Source organism: Scyliorhinus canicula, chromosome 12, assembly GCF_902713615.1.
Source record: "Scyliorhinus canicula chromosome 12, sScyCan1.1, whole genome shotgun sequence".
Taxonomy (NCBI): Eukaryota; Metazoa; Chordata; class Chondrichthyes; order Carcharhiniformes; family Scyliorhinidae; genus Scyliorhinus; species Scyliorhinus canicula.
The window spans coordinates 157,395,516-157,418,477 of NC_052157.1; the positions used below are offsets into that span (position 1 = coordinate 157,395,516).

Consider the following 22,962-nt stretch of genomic DNA (forward strand, 5'->3'; position numbering starts at 1 on the left):
TCATAAATTGCCCCCCTCGCCTTTCTCAGCTGCTCCACCGCCCTTCCTGTGGTTAACAAGCCGTCTGTAGCCTCCGTCGTTCCCTTAAAAGCCCTGCCTCTGGGGTCTCCGCATACCTCCTGTCGACCTGTAGTATCTCCTTTACCAATCGGTCCGTCTCTGCCCTGTCTACCTTCTCCCTATGTGCCATATCGAGGTCAGCTCCCCTCTAACCACCGCCTTCAATGCCTCCCAGACCACCGCTGCCGAAATTTCCCCCGTGTCATTGACCTGCAGGTAGTTCTGTATACATTTCCTCAACCGCCCGCACACCTCTTCGTCCTCTAAAAGTCCCACGTCTAACCTCCAGTGCGGGCGCTGGTTACTGCCTTTACTAACCTTCAGGTCAACCCAGTGAGGGGCATGGTCTGAGATTGTGATCGCCAAGTACCCCGTGTCCACCACCTCAGTCAGTAGAGCCCTGCCCAGATGAAGAAATCAATCCGGCTGCCCAAATCTCCCTGGGTCCCCCCTCCCCGTGCTCTTTGAACCCTTTCTGTTCCCCACCCCCTGCTCTATGAACCCTTTTAGTTCCTTAGCCATTGCTGGCACCCTACCCGTTTTTGAGCTTCACCGGTCTAAACCAGGGTCAGTTATTGTTGAAGTTTCGCCCCACCCCCACGACCAGTTTATGCGAATCCAGGTCCGGTATCTTTCCTAGCATCCTCTCTATAAACTTCAAATCGTTCCAATTTGGCGCATACACATTTACTAGTACCACCTGCACCCCCTCCAGTTTCCCACTGACCATAATTTACTGGCCTCCCACATCCAAAACTATTCTTCCTGCCTCAAACACCACTCGCTTGTTGATCAGGATCGCGACCCCTCTAGTCTTCAAGTCCAGTACCGAGTGAAAAATCTGTCCAACCCAACCGTTCCTTAATCTAATCTGGTCAACTACTCTAAGGTGCGTCTCCTGCAGCATTACCACGTCCGCCTTCAGTCCCCTCAAATGCGTGAACATGCGTGCCCTCTTGACCGGCCCATTTAGCCTTCTTACATTCCAGGTGATCGGTCTAGTGGAGGGGCTCATTCTCTCTCTCTCTCTCTCTCTCTCTCTCCCCCCCCCCCCCCCCCCCCCCCCCCCCCCCCCAGCAAAAGTCCCTCCCTCATCAGCAGACCATCCCCCCCCGTAACAGCACAGAATAAACCCCTCTGATAAGCCTAATATCAGCTCACCCACCCCCACTGCGCTTCCGTAAGCAAGCCCGCCCTCGCCCCTGGCGCCAGACATTCTCCCACCTATTGCCCCCCCCCCCCTCAAACATATATATTCACATGAAAAACAATCCCAACACAATTACCTGACAGAGAACCCCCCCCCTAGTTAAACAAAGAAAAGATCAAGCAGAACATCCAGCATCTAGCCAAATACATCTCCATCCCCCAGCAGTGCAAATGCAAACTTTAATTCACTTAGCTCTGCAGCTGGCCCCAGATCAATACAGAAGGCATTACAAATAACGTCCCCAAAACGAGAAACTTTTTTGAACATAAACGTTGCACAAAGTTCTCAGTCCGACATCAGTCATTTCCTTTTTGCGAAGTCCAGCATTTCCTCAGGCGAGTCAAAATAAAAATGTTGCTCCTCTTATGTGACCCAGAGGCGGGCCGGATACAACAACCCGAACTTCACCTTTTTCTTGAAAAGGGTCGACCGTAGCTGGTTAAACCCACTCTTCTCCTGGTCACCTCCGCACTCGGGTCCTAATAGATCCGGAGGATACTGTTGTTCCATTTACAACTCTCTGTCTGCTTGGCTTACTGTAAAATACGCTCCTTATCCAAATACCTGTGGAATCTCACCACCGTTGCCCTCCCGGGGGGGGGGGGTGCTTCCTCGTGAGTGCTTCCTCGTGAGTGCTCTGTGAGCCCTGTCCACCTCCAAGGGTTGGGGGAATGCCCCATCCCCCAGCAGCTTCTCGAACATGGCCGCGATGTATGCCCCAGCGTCCGCCCCTTTGGATCACTCCGGGAGCCCAACAATTCTCAAGCTCTGCCGGTGGGACCTGTTCTCTAGGTCCTGTACCTTCTCCAGGAGCCTTTTCTGCTGGTCTCTCAGCATCCCCACCTCCAACTCCACTGCAGCTTGATGTTCCTCCTGGTCAGCCAGCGCCTCCTCTACTTTCTGGATCGCCCGATTAAGGGCATCCAATCTAAGCTCCAGCCGCGCAATTGCCTCTTTAATCGGGTCCAAGCAGTTCTGGTTCTGCTTAGCGAAGCCCTCCTGGATAACTTGCATCAGCTGCTCCGTTGACCGCTGGATCGACAAGCCAGAGGTCCGGTCCTCCGCCATGCTTCCTCCCAAGCCGTCTCTGTTTTTCTGTTTCTGCCTTTGCGAGCACTTCTCGTCCTCGTCTCCACGCGCCGATGTGGGAATCCAGTACACAATTGCCTCTGGCATTGATTTTTCAAATCATGTCAGATTTTTAAAAAATCGGGGGGAAAAGGTCCAAATGTCCGACCCGAGCGGGAGCCACCAAATGTGCGACTTTCTCCTTCATAGCCGTCACCGGAAGTCTACCCTCTCATTTTCATTGGCTTCAATTTTGCTGGGGCTACATGATCCCACACTCGGTCACATGCTGCCTTGATGTTTTGGACAATCACTATTATTTCACCTCTGGAATTCAGTGCTTTTGTTCATATTTTGGCCACAGCTTTAATGAGGTACTGGAGCAGTGGTGCTAGCAGATCTCAAACTGAGCATTGGTGACCAATGGGATGGTAATTGGACAGATTTGATTGGTCCTCTGTTGTGGACAGGACATGGCCAGTTTGTAGGATAGATGCCAGTAATATAGCTGTATATAGTAATATAGCTTGGCTAATTGCACAGCTAGTTATGGTGCATAAGTCTTCAGCCCTGCAGCTGAGATGTTGTCAGGGCCCATAGCCATGGCTGTATCCAGTGCCTTCAGCTGTTTCTTGATATCAGATGGAGTAAATTGAAGACTGGCATTTATAATGGTGTGGACCTTGGAAGGAGGTTGTAATGGATCATCCACTAAGCACTTCTGGCTGAAGATGGTTGCAAATGTTGCAGCCTTGTTTGTTTGCACTAATGCGCTGGGCTATACTATTTATCATTGAGGATGAAAATGTTTGTGGATCCTCCTCCTTCTCTCAACCTGCTAATTGTTTATTTGTCCACTACCATTCACATCTGGATTTTGTTTTGTTCTTTAATGGGATGAAGGTGGTGCTGACAAGGCCAGCATTTGTTTCCCATTCCTTTTAAATGCTCTTGAGAACATAGGACTTACAGAGCTTTGATCTGAGCTGTTGCTTGTGGGATTACTTAGCTCTGCCTGCAGCATGATGCTTTTCCTGTTTGGCATACATGCAGTCCTGTGTTGCAGCTTTACGTGACCTCACTTTCAGGTATGCCTAGTGCTTCCCGTGGCATGCTCTCCTACACGCATTGAACCAGGATTCGTCCCCTTGCTTGATTGTAATGGCACAGGGAGGGAGAGGTTACATATTGTGATAGAATATAGTTCTGCTGCCGCTAATTGCCCCCAGTGCCTCATGGATGCCCAGTTTTGAGCAGCTTTGAGTCTATCCGGTTTAGCGTCGTGGTAGTGCCACACTATATGATGGGGCAAAACTTCACCTTCACAAGGACTGTGTAGCAGTTACTCCTACCAATATTATCATGGACAGATGCATCTGCGATGGGTAGAGGGGCGAGGATGAGGTAAAGTATGTTTTCTCTCTTGTTGATTCTCTTCACCACCTGCCACTGACCCGCTATGATAGATCTGCCCTTTAGCACTGGAGAGTAGTGGTGCTACTGAGCCATTCTTGGCGATGGACATTGAAGTCCTGACCGAGAAAACATTCTGCGGTCTTGCTATCCTTGGTGCTTTTTCCAAATATTTGTCAACATGAAGAGTACTGATTCATCAGCTGCGAAACGGTGTTAAGCAGTGGGAAATTTTCATATCTGTTTAATCTGATACAATGAGACTTCATGTGTTTGGAGTCAATGTTGAGGACTCCCAGGGCCATTCTCTCCTGCCTGTATACTACTGTGGGTCTGTCCTGCCATTGAATTAAACTTGTATTCCCCTCTCAGCAGCCATGGTGGGATTTGAACTCGTGTTTCTGGAGTATTAGTCTGGGCCTGTGGATGTTAACCCAGTAATATTACCACAATGCTGTCTCGTTTCTTTCTTCATTTTAAGACTCACCGTAAATCCTTAAAATCTATCTTGCATCTGGTCCAGTATCTCTTTGCATTGCTCACTGTCGCCAATGTTTGTTTTGTTAAAGTTCCTGACTGGCGCTTAAGGATAATTCCTTCTGTTAAAGGAATTATATAAATGTAAGTTGTTCTAGTTCTATTAGATCACCCTCATCCTTCTCTTTTCAAGAGGAATGAGACCAAGGCTGTTTGTTCATTTTATCTCGTTTGGTACAATTTGGTAGTTTTGGTATAATCCTTGTAAATCATTTTTGCACCTGCTTTTCAATTCTGTCCTCGAGAAATAAGCCCTAATGCTTAATTTGCTTTTGATATGGCCTTATTAATCTGTGTCACCACTTATTATTGACTTTGTTTATTTGTACTTCCACATCCCTTTGTTTCTTGACCCCATTTAGATTTTTATTGCCCAAGCAAGCAGTACGTAATCTTGTTTTTCTTATAGAAGTGTAATATCTCATACTTATTTGCTAATTAGATGTCCATCTTGTAAACATATTAATGTTGTCTTGTAATTTGTTGCAGTCCTTGCTTTTAAAAAAAAGTACTGTTGATGACGAGCGAGAAGAGTCAGTTTAGTAAATTATTGAATTCAACTCTGAGCCGAGATGGATATTATATATTGATTCTAAATCATCCTATGGTTTATAATTTAACTATGCTAAAGCAGTTTTGGGTCCCTAACGCAGGCGTAGTTACCTCCAGAACACTTGTGATGTAAGTTACAAATGTCCAACTTTTAGGGATGAGAAATAAATGCTGGCCTAGCCAGCAATGCCCTCATCCCATGAATGAATGAAACAAATTGAATGGATGATTACAATTAAAATGCTTTGGGATTAGGGCAGCACGGTGGTGCAGTGGTTAGCACCGCTGCCTCACTGCGCCAAGGTCCCAGGTTCGATTCTGGCCCCGAGTCATTGTCTGTGTGGAGTTTGCACATTCTCCGTGTGTTTGCGTGGGTTTCATCCCCACAACCCAAAGATATTCAGGATAGGTGAATTGGCCACGCTAAATTGCCCCTTAATTGGAAAAATGAATTGGGTACTCTAAATTTATTAAAGGAAAGAAGAAAAAAAATGCTTTGTGATTGGGTAGAATTACAATGAAATTCCACATCCAACAAGGTTCCTACCTTTTCTAAGCAAATATTTATTGAAGAAACATCTAGAAAATACAAGTTACCCAATATATTAATACAAAACAGCAAAAAATCCAAGTACCACTGCTGCCCCTCCCCAGGTTCTATGTATATAGTTCAAGGCCCCACATGTTGTTAATTCCAAATATATGCATGCTATAAATACAAGACCTCTTGTCCTCCTCTTCTGTCACCCTTTTCAATTCACTGCCACGTGCACTCTGCTGCTCACTATGCCGATAAAACCATAAGTCAGCAGTCGACTACATTTAGAAGTGGGATGGAAGAAGGTCTGTAAATTGATATTTTTCCATCTCTCTATGTTAGGTGGTGTGTGTTGTCCTATGATGTTGGCATTTCTTCAGGTGGTTAACATTGGGGACCTCTGTTACTGAAAATATAGTTTCTGCTTAATGGCCCAGGTGGTTGTACAACCAAATGTGTTGCATCACTTTGCTAAAGCAGTCTGCAATTCTTTTTATAGACTGCCAAAAATACCATATATAACCAGTTAAAGCATTTTCTTGATTTTAATTTTATGGAACACTCCCAAATTATCTAGGTTGAAAAAAAATCCTGCTAATTACTGAGATGTGAAGTATACTAACAAAGTTTGTTCACCTTTAGAACTATCTGTTGATACCCGCGTGTGAAGAGGCCACAGACTCCTGGCAGACTGGAGCCTGTGCTCAGTCACACCCACATTGTTGGCTAACCACTGGAAGGATAAACAAACACAATTAATTGACATTACTGTATCTTCCAGGAAACTAAATTGTAGGCTAATCTTTAGGTCCTGAATCTTCCAGACATGCCTTGGCTTTTAATCAAATCTTTTGAGTTGAAAATTTATTTTTTCAAAGTGATTTTAAATTGCTGTTATTTAGAAAATGCTAGCAAGCAACATACCCTCCAATTTAAGTGTGTGAGTGATTTATTTAAGTGTGGGGCCCCTTTAAATGTTTGTACAGATTTGTTGAAATGGTAACTTAAAGGGATTGACATTGAGTGTGATCTGCATGCAGGGCACATTACAAAGCAGTTAGTTTTTGGGAAACAATTAATTTTTTTGCTCCTGATTTCTGTGTGCCAAACTCTGGCTGAGGGTGACAGCACAACCTGCTCGGCAAGATAGTACTAAATTTGTTGATGGCAACATAACAGTGGGCTGGAGAGATTTTGCTTGCTTATGTTATTTTTGTTTTGATGTGTCCTGTCTATCCTCCTCCCTGTTAGGATTTGCCAAGTCTCTGGCATATTTTGTTTCTCCTTCTCACGGTTTCCTCTGGTATGATGAGAAGGGGATCTGGCTGAAACTCTCATAACTGCAGTACTATATTTCTTGCCACATTGGATGACCATAGCATAATGCCATCTAATTGCATCTGATGCAAATTAGACTTGTTTTATATTATGAAATTCTCTGAACTGAACTTGGGCCGGAGTTTTGAGACAACCTTGAAGAGATGAGTTTAGAACTGCTTTGGCATACTATGATATTCCTGTGCACAAAATGACTGAAAGTTCACTGAGTAGCTGTCCTCTATATTGAGACAGTATTTGATTTAATTTGGCACCAAGGAACTCTAGAAAAGCTGAGGGCAGTGTGCGTCAAAGGAAAAACCTTGTTGCAGCTGGAATCATGCCTGACAAAGGAAATTGTTTATGGTTGTAGGGCGCCAAATTTTACAGCCAAAGGACGTAACTGCAGAAGTACAAATGACCTTTCCTCCAGCTTGGGAGTTGGGAGTGGAGTTGTTTACTGACCATTCCAGTGTTCAACCCTGTTCACAGTGACTTATATTATGAAGTAAGCTGAAGATAGGCTTCAGCAAGACCTGGATAATATCCAGAACTGGACGATTAAATGATGCGTAACACTTCCACCATCACATATATGACTATTGTGGTTTAGCACAGTGAGCTAAATTGCTGGCTTTTAAAGCAGACCAAGGCAGGCCAGCAGCACAGTTCAATTCCCGTACCAGCCTCCCTGAACAGGCGCCGGAATATGGCGACTAGGGGCTTTTCACAGTAACTTCATTTAAGCCTACTTGTGACAATAAGCGATTTTCATTTTCATTGAACAAAAGCACTCTGAGCACTCTGCCCTTTTAAAGGCACCATCAACACATTTAGGGTTGCCATGGATGGTCAACTTACCTTGGACTCCAACGGCATTACCGTGCCTACAAGAGGAGAGTAGAGGCTGAGTACTTTGTGACAGATAGTCATTCTGTAACCCAACGGGCCTCATGTCGGGAATATGACGGAATGCTCATTGCTTGACTGGATTGGATCAGTCACCAAAACTGTAAAATTTATGTGGCATAAATATTACCTATAACTTGATTCTATCCACCGCCCTTCCACAGTGGCCAACTGTGGCAGCGGTTTATCCTGCAAGGTGCATTGTGGCAAATACCAAGGTAACTCTCTGTTCCCTTCTGACACCCATTGCTGAGAAGGGTGGGGCATCAGTGTTGTGGGTACATCATAACCTGTAGATTCCCCTAATCTGATGTGGGCAAATTGCTGTTCCTTCATTATCACTTGGCTAGTGACCTGGGATCCTGTCCCTTCTTATGTTGTGTGAGCACCAGCAACAAAAACGCTGTATCAGTTAAAGGCGACGGCACTCTTTTAGGATAGCTGGGGATGGTCAAAGCCTGCAGCCTTGTCACTCGTCCACATACTAAAAATTCTAACAATATTACAATATTTACCAGGGAGTTGCTAATTAACTATGATAGGCACTTATTGGCGTATCAGGTCTCTTGATCTCCTCCAGCTTGAACAAAACTGATAAGAAACTTCTACACTCCTTGTATTAGATAACAGCTCTGTTCTTGCTTGATTGTGTGTTTTGCCCCTGTTAATGTAGAAACTCTGATCCAAGCCAGCATTTCTTGGCAGAAGTACTTGTGCATTTATCAAGATTCTGCTGTGTTTTCTAAATGTTCAATGGCAGTACCAGCTGTTATTTTCTCTGCTCGTGTGTATATCCAGGAATTTTACTTTTCTCCATTTAAAGGAGTCCAACTGTCATCCATAAAATAGTCAAAACAACATTAAAGTTTCAGATCTGCTTGATGTAAATGCTACTTTGAAGTAGCATTGTTGCTGCACTGTCGCATTGCTTTGAGCAGGTTCAGTACTGTTAGAACTGTTCAGGCAGTGGAAATCTTTGTAATCCTGTGTTTGCTTTCTTAATGGTACACTCTCTTTACTCTGATTATTGCATGCTGCTGAGCACATACACAGGGTCCGATAACTTGTAAGACACTCCTGTGGAGATAATGCACTAGTTTGAAGTTCAAATTGACTGTTGGTACTGTAGACTCTACATTTAAAAAAAAAATCAAATTAGATTTTTGACCACATGAAGGCAAAGCATTTTGTTAACAAACGGGAATTTACCTTGGTCCAAATGGAGGACAAGGGTTCCATTTCCCAGCAGATCCATGAGTTTTGAGAATGCAAGCAGCATGGTAGGGGGACAGGCTGAGCATGCTCCATTCTAGTTTTGTTTTTAGTTAATAGAGCGTGGCCATCTGGGACATCGGGAGTGCATTTGCCTCGCACAAAAACAAACAACCACGAGACCTAAGCTTGGCGCCAGAACATGGGCATCCTGGGACTGAGAGGGGAACACAGGGAGAGGACCCAGAGAGGGAGACCACTGGGAAGGAGCCACTGGGAGGAGATCACCAAGGAGGGAAGCAATGGAAGAGGCTCCCAGCAGCAAAAGTGCTGCTATTGGCAGGCTTCAGGTGATGATGGTATAGGGAAAGTTCTCCAGAGCTGAAAAGGCAGCGGGAAGGCCAGTGATTAATTGCTAATGGCTGTTGGGCAAAGGTAACCCTTTGGAGTAGTGATTTCTGCTTCACATTGCTGAAGAGCTGGAATTTTATCTGAGAGTTAATGTTGGAATGCTGCCTTGGGAATGGGAGAAGAGGTTAAACCATCAGTCATTGAGGCAGCCCAAGCCGGAATGACCTCTGGAGGGAATTCGGACACTAGATCATTGAAAATGAAGACGGGGAAATTCCTCGTGAGGGATCTTGATAGAATCTAAGCCCGTTGGTAATGTCAAAATCAACACACACAGCTTTTCTTCAGTGAGTTTATTGACTTTGTTCAGTCTCATATCTCTCCTTTCCCTAGTGTCCCATCTGTCCCCTATTTATAGATGATCAAAGTACTTAATCACCTTAATCTTTTTAAAAAAAAAAAAAAAAAATTTTTTTAAAATACCCAATTCTTTTTTTTCCCAACTGGCAATTTAGCGTGGCCAATCCACCTATCTGCACATCTTTGGGTTGTGGGGGTGAGACCCACGCAGACACGGGGAGAATGCAAACTCCACATGGTCAGTGATCCGGGGCCGGGATTGAACCTGGGACCTCAGTGCCGTGAGGCAGCAGTGCCAACCACTGCACCACTGTGCTGTTCCTCACCTGTGTATCTTAATATAATTAACATACTATTAACAAGGGAGACATCGTTTTGATGCGATCCAGTAACTCAATGTGGACACTGACATTTGGGTTATTGCTGAGAAATCCATGGGAGCTGTGCTTGTCACATCTGCCATCTATTGTGCATTGTAGTGTGTTCGACCACAGTTTACCTGTTAAGTCAGATGTACCTTGTTAGTTCTGAATGAGTATAAAATAGATATTAATTGTTTACTTGTCTTGACTTTGCATAGTAAAGTTTATTTTGTTTGTTTAAAAACAGTAGATTTTTGTGGTTTTATTCTCTTAGTAAGTACCTGGGATTTCAATTGTCTACGTAGCTACTGATGCCTAACTGGATTGTAACCGTTCACAGAATAGGATTATGTCTGATGCTTTTATTTTGTAAAAAAAAAAAGAGCAAGTAAAAGGAGGTAAGAACAGTGTCATGGTCTGTACAAATTACTATTCTCAACTTTTTGATAGAGATAAATATCATTTTTCGATATTTGCAATTAGATTTTGGAGGAACGATTCCAAACCTCGAGTTTGCAATTGTGTGTTTGGGGTAGAAAGAACAACTAGAACAAAGTTGGACTGGAAATTGGAGCTTCAAAGCCTTTTTGCCTTTCAATATAAGTAGAGCGTGGTAACTTTTTCAGTGCTTAATCATTGCTGTACAAGTTGAATAACTTTTTTTTAATTTTTAAAGTTTGGTGGTCCGCTCCAATAAGCCATTGAAGATTTCTGAAGAGCGGGTACAGGGATACATCCAGAGTAGAAACCAGTACTACAAGAACTTTCGTCCAGAGACAGATTCTAAGTCTGAAATTGATCCATATGCATTTGATGATGGAGATGAGGAGTTCACCTTACCCGATAAAAAAGACAAGCAAGGCAATGAGAGGGATCTGGGAAGGAAACATGCACAAAAGGTGAATTAGAATTTTAGTTATTTTTTTGTATTTCAGGAAAGTTTGTGCTGTGTTTATTAGCGTGGTCACTGGATTTCAGTGAGCAGGTAAAACATTACAGTGTGGCTGAATTATTAAAAAAACTATAATTCACTATTGTCCTTTGAACTTGCTTAATTCAAAATGCTCATTATACATGATTGCGAAATATTGTCGGTCATGGGTTTGTCAGTCAGTAAGAAACCATCTGAGATGATAAATTATACACTGAAAATCTTGGTACAAAATTAAATCTGATTTGTTTTAACTCTCAATTCTTTCCCCTGAATACTAACTGAACCTACTGACAGCACTTGTTAAATTTCTTGAGAGCTGCTTATCATGTTTCTTTTAGTTACAATATTCTCAAGTAATGAACTCTGCATTGCAGGTTATAAAATCCTCCTTCTGCTTAAATAAGAATCAACTGAAATAATCTTCTTTCTGTAACCAGTATTTCCACATTTGAAACAGACTAACAAGAAGCAGGAGAAGGCTTCTCGCCCCCTCGAGCTTGTTCTGCCATTAGTAGGATCATTGCCGATCTGATTGTAACTACAAATCCACATTTCCTGCCTGCCCTGATAACCTTTCACCCCCTTACTTATCAATAGTCTTGACTACAAGCTGCCTTAAAAATATATACAGACTCTGCTTCTACTGCCTTTTGGGGAATGGAGTTCCAAAGACTTACAGCCCTCTGAGAATATCTGTTCTATCTGGGCGAACCCTTATTTTAAAATCGTGACCCCCTAATTCTATATTCTACCTAGAAGGGAAAAGTCCTTTCCACATCCACCTTGTTAAGACACCACCGGATCTTGGGCAGAATTCTCCGTTTCTGAAACTAAGCGCCGACGCCAACGGAGAATCCGTGGACTTTTACGACAGAATATTCGACGCCACACCTGGACTGTTTCTGCTACCGTTGTGGGGGCTAGCATCGGCGCCACGTGGAACACCGCCGATTCCCATGAAAAATGGTGTGAGATTAGCCAGGTCTGTGATTGATACTCGGGAAGCTGATGAGCTGCAGCCTCATACTCCCTGCACACACTTATCAAAGTCAATAAGGTGGCACTGATGGTGCTGCAGCGTGCCCATACAGCTGATGAGTCGGCTGGGGCCAGAGGGCACCCAGGGCAGGCGGTGCCACCTATATGACCCTGGCACTAGGTTTAAAGTGGGCTGTTAGTGATGTGCGCAGCTGCATGGCTGACATGCCAGCCGTGGCAATGGTGCTCCATGACCGTCCACCCTGACCCCACAGCCCTCCACCCCACCCACCAAAGCCCCCCGGCCCTGGCAGAAGACCCGCAGCCAGTGGCACGACTGTCAGCAATCTATGGTGATGTTGGTCTGTCCGTACACACTCTTTTCTCCCTCCCTCCCTCCCTCCCTCTCCCCCTCCCTCTCCCCCTCTCTCTCCCCCTCTCTCTCCCCCTCTCTCTCTCCCCCTCTCTCTCTCCCCCCTCTCTCCCCCCTCTCTCTCCCCCCTCTCTCTCTCCCCCCTCTCTCTCTCCCCCCTCTCTCTCTCTCCCCCTCTCTCTCTCCCCCTCTCTCTCTCCCCCCTCTCTCTCTCCCCCCTCTCTCTCTCCCCCTCTCTCTCTCCCCCTCTCTCTCTCCCCCTCTCTCCCTCTCTTTCTGGCCCACTAACGATATGCAAACAGTGTTTAAAGCATGCGCGGCGTGAAACGCAATGACGTCATTTTCGAGGTGATGGGGAATCGCGATTTGGCGTGTTACCGGCATCTGCCGCAATTTTGTTCTCCGCCTGATTGCACTCCCTGATTTTGCCATCAGCTAACGGAGAATCCCGCCCCTTATGCTTCCATCACATCACCTCGTACTCTTCTAAACCCCAGCTGATATGGGCCTAGCCTGTCCAACCTTTCCTCATAAAGCAACCCGCTAATTTCAGGTTTAGCCTTGTAAACCTTTTCTGACCAATGTATTTATATCTATAAATAATGAGACCAATACTGTGCACAATTCTCCAGATTTTGTTTGACCGATGCTCTGTGTAACTGAAGCATGACCTCCCCACTTTCGTATTTAAAATCCCTTGCAATAAATGCGGGGGAGGCAGTGACGTTGTTGCTGGCCTGGTAATCTAGAGACCCAGGGTAATGTACTGGGGGACCTGACTTTGAGTTCAATTTATATTAAAAAAAAACAAACAAACAAACCCCCTTGGATTAAAATTCTATTGATGACCGTGAAACCGTTCCCAATTGTTGTTGTTAGTTAGTTAGTTATTTACAGCACAAAAGGAGGCCATTCGGCCCATCATGTCTCCACCAGCTCCCAAAGAGCAACCTAACTCGTCCCTTTTCCCAGCTCTATCTCAATAGCCCTCTAAATTCATCACTTTCAATTATACATCCAGCTCTCTTTTGAAACCTATCGACACTGGCTCTGCCACTCTCCCAGGCAGCACGTTCCACACCCCAACAACTGAGTAAAGATATTTCTCCTCATCTCACACCGAACTCTCTTGCTGACCATCTTGAAATTGTGACCTCTAGACACTGACATACCAACTAGTGGAAACAGAATATCCTTCTTTACCCGGTCAAAATTGAATTTTGAACACCTCAACAAGGTCGCCGTTTAATCTTCTCTGCTCCAGGGAGAACAAGCCCAATTTCTCCATATAAAATTTCCCATTCCTGGTGTCATTCTAGTGAATCTCCTCTGCACTCTCTCCAGGGCTTTGACATCCTTCTTTAAATAAAGCGCCCAGAACTGAACACAGTACACCAAATGTGGTCTGACCAATGATTTGTAGAGGTTTAGCATCATGTCCTTGCTTTTATACTCTGTCTCTATTTATAAACCCAAGCATGCTATAAGCCTTCTTGACTGTTTCAACTTGCCTGGCCACCTTCAGAGAATTGAATTGAACCCTGAGGTCCCTCTGCTCCTGTACTCCCCTCAAAGTACTCCCCTCAAAGTTGTACCATTGAGCCTATATTGTCTCCCAAAGTTTATTCTATCAAAATGCATTACCTCACATTTCGCTGCATTGAAGTTCATCTGCTAGGTGTCTGCCCGTTGACTAACGTGTCCCTCTGAAGTCGCTCAGTATCATCCTCAATTCACTATTCTCCCTAGCCTTATGGGCAGCACAGTAGCATAGTGGGTAGCACTGTTGCTTCACAGTGCCAGAGTCCCAGGTTCAAATCCCGGCTTGGGTCATTGTCTGTGCGGAGTCTGCACGTTCTCCCTGTGTCTGCATGGGTTTCCTCCCAGGTGCTCCTGTTTTCTCCCACAAGTCCTGAAAGACGCACTGTTGGGTAATTTGGATATTCTGAATTCTCCCTCAGTATACCCGAACAGGCGCTGGAATGTGGCGACAAGGGACCTTTCACGGTAACTTCATTGCAGTGTTAATGTAAGCCTACTTGTAACAATAAAGATTATTATCTGCAAATTTAGAGATTTTGCCCTCTGCACCCATCTGGTTCATTAATGCTCTTGAGGGAAGGAAATCTGCTATTGTTACCTAGTCTGGCTTACATGTGACTGCAGACCCACAGTAATGTGGTTGACTCTTAACTGCCCTCTTGAGATGGCTTAGCAAACTACTCAGTTCAAGGGCATTTAGGGATTGGCAACAAATGCTAGCCCAGCCAGCGATGCCAACATTCCTTGAACAAATTTTAAAAATTGTTACTTTTCCTAATTACTTGCTGTACTACATATTACGCTTTTGTGATTCATACATTCGGGCACCAGATCCCTCTGCACCTTAAGATCTGCAATCCCTCACCATTTAGATAATATGCTTTATTAATTCTGCCTGCAAAAATGGGCAATTTCACATTTTCTCACATTGTACTCCATTTTCCTGATCTCTTAACCTATCCGTAATCTCCTTCTGCAATCCTCATGTCCTCTTCACAACTTACCTTCATACCTATCTTTGTAACATTAGTAAATTTAGCAACCGTACCATACTCATCCAAGTCATTTATATAAACTGTAAAAGGCTGTAGCCCCAGCAATTATCAACCAGAAAATGACCCATTTATTCTTACTTTCTGATGCCTGCTAGCTAATCAATCTTCTATCATGCCAATATGTTACTCCCTACACCATGAGCTTTTATTTTCCCTAATCACTTTTTTGATGTGGTACTTTATCAAATGTCCTCTGGAAATCAAAGTTCAGTGGATCCACCGGTTCCCCATTAACACGTTACTTCAGTGAACTCCAATGAATTGGTTAAACATAAACATGTTCACAAAACCATTCGAGACTCTTCTTGATTACCTTGAATTTTTCCTCGTGCCCTGCTAAAGCATCTTTTTTTTTTTTTAAATAATTTTTATTGAAGAAATTTTTCAAAATACAAACATTTTAACCCCCCCTACATTTACATTTAAGTTATAACAAAACAAAGTCAAACCCCCCTACTTAACAAAAAAAAAGAAAAAAGTCCCCCCCCCGCCTACTCGCGCGTCTCCCCCCCCCCCCCCCCCCCCCCCCCCCCCGCCGCCGCCGGCGAACCGACAGTCAGACCAACTTATCATTTCTAGCAGCGTCCTCGGGCAGGCCTTGCCCGTGCCACCACCGCTACCGTACTTCCTTCGTCTTTGCCCCCCCTCCCCCCCCCCTCCCTCCCGCCCTCCCCTCCCCTCCCGGGTTGCTGCTGTCACGGCCTCAGTTTCTATCTCTGATCCAAGAGGTCTAGGAAGGGTTGCCATCGCCTGAAAAACCCCTGCACCGACCCTCTCAGGGCGAATTTGATCCTTTCCAATTGGATGAAGTTTGCCATGTCGTTTAACCAGGTGTTAACACTCGGAGGCCTTTCGTCCCTCCACTGAATCAAGATCCTCCTCCGAGCTACCAAGGACGCAAAGGCTAATATTCCAGCCTCCCTCGCCTCCTGTACCCCCGGTTCCATCCCAACCCCGAAGATCGCAAGTCCCCATCCTGGCTTGACCCTGGACCCCACCACTCTCAACACCATCCCTGCCACCCCCTTCCAGAACTCCTCCAGTGCCGGACATACCCAAAACATATGTGCATGATTCGCAGGGCTTCCCGAACATCTAATACACCTGTCTTCACCCCCGAAAAACCGACTCATCCTTGTCCTCGTCATGTGGGCTCTATGCAGTACCTTAAATTGAATGAGACTTAGTCTCGCACATGACGACGACGAGTTGACCCTCTCCAGGGCGTCTGCCCATGTCCCGTCCTCTATCTGTTCCCCCAGCTCTAACTCCCACTTATCTTTCAGCTCCTCTACTGGTACCTCCTCCACCTCTTGCATAATCTTATAGATGTCCGAGATCTTCCCCTCCCCGACCCAGACCCCTGATAGCACCCTGTCACTCACCCCCCTGTCGGGGAGCGCGGGGAACCCCGCTACCTGTCGTCTGGCAAATGCCTTCACTTGGAGGTACCTGAACGTGTTCCCCGGGGGGAGCCCAAATTTCTCCTCCAGCTCTCCCAGGCTCGCAAACCTCCCCTCTATAAACAAGTCCCTCAGTTGTCTAATACCCGCCCTCTGCCAGCTCTGGAATCCCCCTCCTGTGTTTCCCGGCGCAAATCTGTGGTTCCCTCTTAGTGGTGCCCCTATCAGACCTCCCACTTCCCCCCTGTGTCGCCTCCACTGCCCCCAGATCTTGAGGGTGGCCGCCACCACCGGGCTCGTGGTATACCTCGTGGGAGGGAGCGGCCATGGTGCCGTTACCAGTGCCCCTAAGCTTATGTTGCCACAGGACGCCCTCTCCATACGCTTCCAAGCTGCCCCCTCCCCTTCCATCATCCACTTTCGTACCATCGATGTATTTGCCGCCCAGTAATATCCTGAAAGGTTGGGTAACGCCAGCCCTCCACTATCCCTACTCCGCTCCAAAAAGACCCTTCTAACTCTCGGGGTGCCATGTGCCCACACATACCCCATGATACTACTCGTTACCTTCTTGAAAAAGGCCCTGGGGAGGAAGATGGGCAGACACTGGAACAAAAACAAGAACCTCGGGAGGACCGTCATTTTAACTGACTGCACCCTCCCTGCCAGCGACAGCGGCACCATGTCCCACCTTTTAAACTCCTCCTCCATCTGTTCCACCAGTCTGGAAAAGTTCAACTTGTGGAGGGTCCCCCAGTTCTTTGCCACCTGCACCCCCAAATACCTAAAACTTTTAACTGCTCTTTTGAAGGGGAGCCTCCCAATTCCCTCCCCTTGGTCTCCCGGGTGTATTACAAAGACCTCACTTTTCCCCAGATTTAATTTATATCCCGAAAAGTCCCCGAACTCCGCTAGTATCCCCATTACCTCCGGCATTCCCCCCTCCGGGTCTGCCACATACAACAACAAATCATCCGCATAGAGTGAGACCCGATGTTCCTCCCCTCCCCTTGTCAGTCCTCTCCACCCCCCTGAACCCCTCAGTGCCATCGCCAACGGCTCAATCGCTAATGCAAAGAGTAAGGGAGATAGGGGACATCCCTGCCTAGTACCTCGATGGAGCCCAAAATATTCTGACCTCCTCCCGTTTGTTACCACACTTGCCATCGGAGCTGAATAGAGCAGTTTTACCCACTTGATAAATCCCTCCCCAAACCCAAACCTTTCCAACGTCTCCCACAAGTATTCCCACTCCACCCTGTCAAATGCCTTCTCCGCGTCCAGCGCTACCACTATCTCCGCCTCCCCTTCCACTGCTGGCATCATAATCACATTTAACAATCTCCGGACATTTGTGTTAAGTTGGCGTCCCTTCACGAACCCCGTCTGGTCTTCATGGACTACCCCTGGCACACAGTCCTCTATCCTGGTTGCCAGGACCTTTGCTAACAGCTTGGCGTCAACATTCAGGAGGGAGATGGGCCTGTAGGACCCGCACTGGACCGGGTCCTTGTCCCGCTTCAAAATCAAGGAGATCAGGGCCTGCGACATTGTTGGGGGCAGAACCCCCCCCTCGCGCGCCTCATTAAAGGCTCGCACCAGCACTGGACCCACCAAGTCCACAAATTTCCTATAAAACTCCACCGGGAACCCATCCGGCCCCGGCGCCTTCCCCGCCTGCATCTGGCCTATCCCTTTAATTAGCTCCTGCAGCTCTATCGGCGCCCCCAACCCTTCTACCAGCTCCTCCTGTACCTTTGGGAACCCCAATTTGTCGAGAAAGTTCTTCATTCCCCCTCTCCTCTTCGGCGGTTCAGACCTATACAATTCCCTATAGAAGTCCCTAAAGACCCTATTCACCTCTTGCCCCTTCTGCACTACGTCCCCACCCCTCTCTCTCACTCCCCAAATCTCTCTGGCTGCATCTCGCTTACGAAGCTGGTGTGCCAGCATCCTGCTCGCCTTTTCCCCGTACTCATACGCCGCACCCTGCGCCCTTCTCCACTGCATTTCCGCCTTCCTAGTGGTCAGTAGGTCGAACCTGGCCTGCAAGCTACGCCGCTCCCTTAATAGCCCCTCCTCTGGTGCCGCCGCATATTTCCTATCTACTTCTAGGAGCTCCCCCACCAGCCTCTCCCTTTCCTGCCTCTCCTTCCTCTCTCTGTGTGCCCTTATGGAGATCAGCTCTCCTCTAATCACTGCTTTCAAGGCCTCCCAGACCGTCCCCACCTGCACCTCACCTGTGTCATTCGTACCCAGATAGTTCTCAATGCCCGTTCTCACCCTTCTGCACACCTCTTCGTCCGCCAACAGCCCTACATCCAGGCGCCACAACGGGCGTTGGTCCCGCGCCTCCCCCATGTCCACGTCCACCCAATGTGGTGCATGGTCCGATATCGCAATGGCCGAGTACTCCGTGTCCTGCACTCTCGGTATCAGCCCCCTGTTCAATACGAAAAAATCGATCCTAGAGTACACTCTGTGGACGTGGGAGAAAAAAGAATACTCCCTCGCCCTAGGCCTACCAAATCTCCATGGGTCTACCCCTCCCATCTGCTCCATGAACCCCCTTAACACCTCTGCCGCTGCCGGCCTCCTATTCGTCCTGGAACTCGATCTATCCAGCCCAGGGTCTAACACCGTATTTAAGTCCCCTCCCATGATCAGGCCCCCTGCCTCCAGTCCCGGGATGAGGCCCAGCAGGCGCCTCATAAAACCCGCGTCGTCCCAGTTCGGGGCATACACATTTACCAGTACCACATTCTCTCCCTGCAGCCTACCCCTCACCATCACGTACCTGCCCTCCTTGTCTGCCACCACCTCTGCCGCCACAAACGACACCCTCTTTCCCACCAAAATCGCCACCCCCCGGTTCTTGATATCCAAGCCTGAGTGGAACACCTGTCCCACCCCCCCCCTTCTCAGGCGGACCTGATCTGCTACCCTCAAATGAGTCTCCTGCAGCATTGCTACATCAGCCTTCAGTCCCTTCAGGTGTGAGAAGACCCTTGATCTTTTGACCGGCCCATTCAGCCCCCTTACGTTCCACGTGATCAATCGGGTCGCAGAGCGACCCGTCCCTACTCCCTGTCGATTAGCCATGTCTTGTCCCTTGCTCGCCCCGGGTCATCCCTCCTTTTCTGACCCGCTTCCCATAGCGATGGCCCCCCCCCACCCCCCCGGCTCTCCCCTTCTCGTCCCTGGTCTTTCCAGCAGCAACCCGGTGTCCCCCCCCAGCCCCCCCCCTCCCCCCCCCCCCCCCCCCCCCCCCCCCCCCCCCCCCCCCCCCCCCCTGGCTAGGACCCCTCCTAGCCGCGATGTACCCCACATCGTACTCCCGAGAGTCAGCTGGTCTCCGCTGACCCGGCTGCTCCTGCCACATTCCGACTCCTCCCGGTTCACCCCATCTGCGCCCGTGAAAGATCCCCTTAAAACCCCAAAGAAAGACCCGCATAATCAACCCGCTCCCCCCCGTCCCGTCTCCCCAACTTAACGATATAAATACCCAATGGCAACTAAATACATAAATACTTAACTACATACTTAAATAACAAAATAATTAACTAGCTATCAACTAACAGTGTGCCCAACCATCACCCTCCATCAAACAGTATAAATAACCGCAGATAACCATAACCCGAAAAGAAAAAAAAAGAACAAAAAACCCCCCCAAGCCCCCAAAGAAAAAGGGTAAGAGGGGTAAATAACTAAGGGAAATTGGAAACGGGAAGAGACACCCCATAAGAAGCCAACGACCCACAATAGAGATTTCAACAGTACAAATATACAGAAACACCCAACAACTCGAAACCTTCAAGATATTCAGAAAAGTCAACCGTTCGAGAAAAAACACCCCAAACAATCCACGAAACCGTTACCCAGTTCCGACCTGGCCTGAAAAAGAAAAGGGCCACTTGCTCAATCAAGAGTCCCCAGGCGGCTACGACCGCCGGTGCTCCCAGGTTTTAGTTCGTGTCCAACTTTTCCTCTTGTACAAAGGTCCAGGCCTCCTCTGGGGACTCGAAATAATGATGTTGGTCCTTGTAGGTGACCCACAAGCGCGCCGGTTGCAGCATTCCAAATTTGATCTTTTTCGCGTGTAGCACCGCCTTTGTCCGGTTGTACCGGGCCCGCCGCTTTGCCACCTCCGCACTCCAGTCCTGGTACACCCTTACCGTCGAGTTCTGCCACTTGCTGCTTTTCTCCCTTTTTGCCCACCTCAGGACTTTCTCTCGATCACTTAGCCGCTGGAACCGCACCAGCACCGCCCTCGGGGGCTCGTTTGCCCTAGGCCTCCTGGCCATGACCCGGTATGCCTCTTCCAATTCCAGGGGCGCCGGACCGGCCCCTTCCCCCATCAGGGAGCTCAACATCTCCGCCACATATCCCGGGAGATCCGACCCCTCCAGGCCTTCTTCCAGGCCCAGGATCCTCAAATTTTTCCTCCTCATCCGAGTGTCCAGCTCCTCGAAGCGGCTCTGCCACTTCATGTGGAGTGCCTCGTGCACCTCCACCTTTGCCCCGATGACTGTGGCCTCCTCCTCCCTCGCGGTCATCTCCTGCTGCAGATCTTTAATCGACGCCTCTTGGATCGCCTGGGCTCCCACCAACCTGGTGGCCGTCGCGTTCATGGACTCTAAGAGCTCCACTTTCATCTCCGTGAAAAAACGGAGGAGAGCGGCCTGCTGCTCCTCCGCCCATTTCTTCCACACCTCCGATGCGCCGCCGGCCGCCATTTTGATTTTCTTCCCCCGCTTTTTTTGGGGAGCTGCTGCCGTTTTTCTTGCCGCTCCACTCCGGGTACCGACCATAAAATCGGTCTAGTTCTCCTCAGGGGACCTTCCCCCACCGGGATTCGTTTTTTCAGCGCCGTTGGGGCCCTCCAATTGGCCCAAAAACACCTTTGTCGCAGGAGCTTCCAAATGTGCGGCTTAGCTAGTCATAGCCGCAACCGGAAGTCCCCTGCTAAAGCATCTTTAATAATAGCCTCTAATGGTTTCCCTATGACAGATGTTAAGCTAACTGCCCTGTAGTTTCCTGCTTTTTTTGTATCACTTTTTAAATAAAGGAGTCACATTCACAATTTTCCAATCCAATGGAATCTTCCCTGAATCTAGAGAATCTTGTAAAATTAAAACCAATGAATTAACTAACTCACTAGCCACTTCCTTAAAGACTCAAAGATAAAGCCCATCAACAGCTGGGGACTTGTCAGCCCACAGTTCCAACAATTTGCTCAGCATCACTTCCTGCTGATTGTAATTTTCCAAATTATTGGAAATACAAATTTTCTGTTTATTCAATGTGTTGCTTTGGATCAGAGTTGCATTTCTATTTTGAAAATTCTATTTACTTTGTAAATATCGACTTTAAAAAAAATTGAAAACATAGAAAACACCACTTAACCATTTAATTTGTATTGATGCCTCCTTTTTTTTCCCCGTTCTCCTTTTGAAGTTCAAATTGCTGCATTGTACTGTCGTACAATTTGAGTTTGGGAAACTTGCTTGATCTGTGCTATGGACTTTGTGGTGGTGGGTGGTTGAACCTCGGGTAGAACTGGTCCTGCCAGTTATTCCTGCACCACCCTCTGACTGAACAGCTGCTGTTTTGTTCATTGTCTCTAAAATATGTCATTGGCTTGTTGATGAGGGTGATTGTCAAGTGATTAAAATCATTTTAACAGAAAATTTGTCTTCGTTTAGTGCATTTTGCAACCTCAATGTCCCAAAGTGCTTCACAGCCACTCAATTACTTTTAAGTGTTGACATTTGCCACCCAGGCATACACAGCAACCAATTTGTGCAAAATAAAGATTCTACAAACAGCAGAATAAATTACCAGTTATTCAATTTCTTGGAAGTATTTGATGCACTTGTATGTAGACTTCACTGTAATAATGAGGGCATATGAAATCTTTTCAGCCTGATTAAAATCAGCAATTAAAACTGCATTTTAGTGTTGCAAACTGTCCCAAGGGAGTTCAATGACATAATTGTGGGAAAATAGCGGCCGAACCAAGGTAGGAGGGATACTCAAAAGCTTTGTCAAAGAAGTGGATTTTACAGCACAGTTGTAAAGGAGTTAAAGGTGGAGAGGCAGATGGGGGAGGAATTCCTGAACAAGTGGCCTAGGTAGATTGAAAGCACCAAGTGGATTGAAAGGAGAGGAAAATGCACAAGACATCAGTCAGAGAAACGGAGAGTTCTGGGGTGAGGTTGGGTGGTATGATTGGAGGACATTACAGAGATTGGGAGCATTGAGGCCATTAAGGGATTTAAGCATGAGGATGAAAATTCAAATTGCAAGCTGCGTGGCACCGGGAGCTCATGTGGTTCAGCCAGCACAGGGTAAATGAACAGGACTTGATGTGGGTGGGGATACAGGCAACTGAGTGCATGGTTCAAAATGCACTATGCTGATTTAGGTTGGGGATCATGTGAAATCAAAAGCTCATTGAGCTCTATGCAGAGGTGCAATATATTGACCATAATTCAGTCTAAAGTGTGCTAAAGAATGAGAGTACACAGCTTCTGCTTCCATCTGTCTACCCAATCAATACTTCCCAACAATTCTAGCAGCAAGTACAGTGAAAATATTAAAGAAAAGTTGGAATTGTAAGGATAGCTTGTAGATGTGTAATTTGTTAGTCTATAGCAGGGGTGGGCAAACTTTTCCGTGCAAGGGCCACATTCAGAAATTCACAATTTTAAAGGGCCGCATAGTATATTAAGTAAAATAATTACTTCACCCGGTTATGATTCTGGGCGCCTCATATAGAACATAGA

The 22,962-nt window shown here is 47.0% G+C and overlaps 1 protein-coding gene across 5 annotated transcripts in view; it reads left to right on the plus strand.

Annotated features, from left to right (window-relative positions):
- The window catches only part of med13a (mediator complex subunit 13a), a 213,345-nt gene that overhangs the window by 108,023 nt on the left and 82,360 nt on the right, over positions 1-22,962 (plus strand). For all 5 annotated transcript variants that reach the window (XR_005462660.1, XM_038814673.1, XM_038814674.1 and 2 more), the window contains exon 11: positions 10,566-10,788. Coding sequence is in view for 4 of the 5 variants with exons in the window: in XM_038814673.1 (XP_038670601.1) it covers positions 10,566-10,788 (223 nt within the window). In the remaining variant the exon portion in view is untranslated. The remainder of the gene's footprint in view (positions 1-10,565; positions 10,789-22,962) is intronic.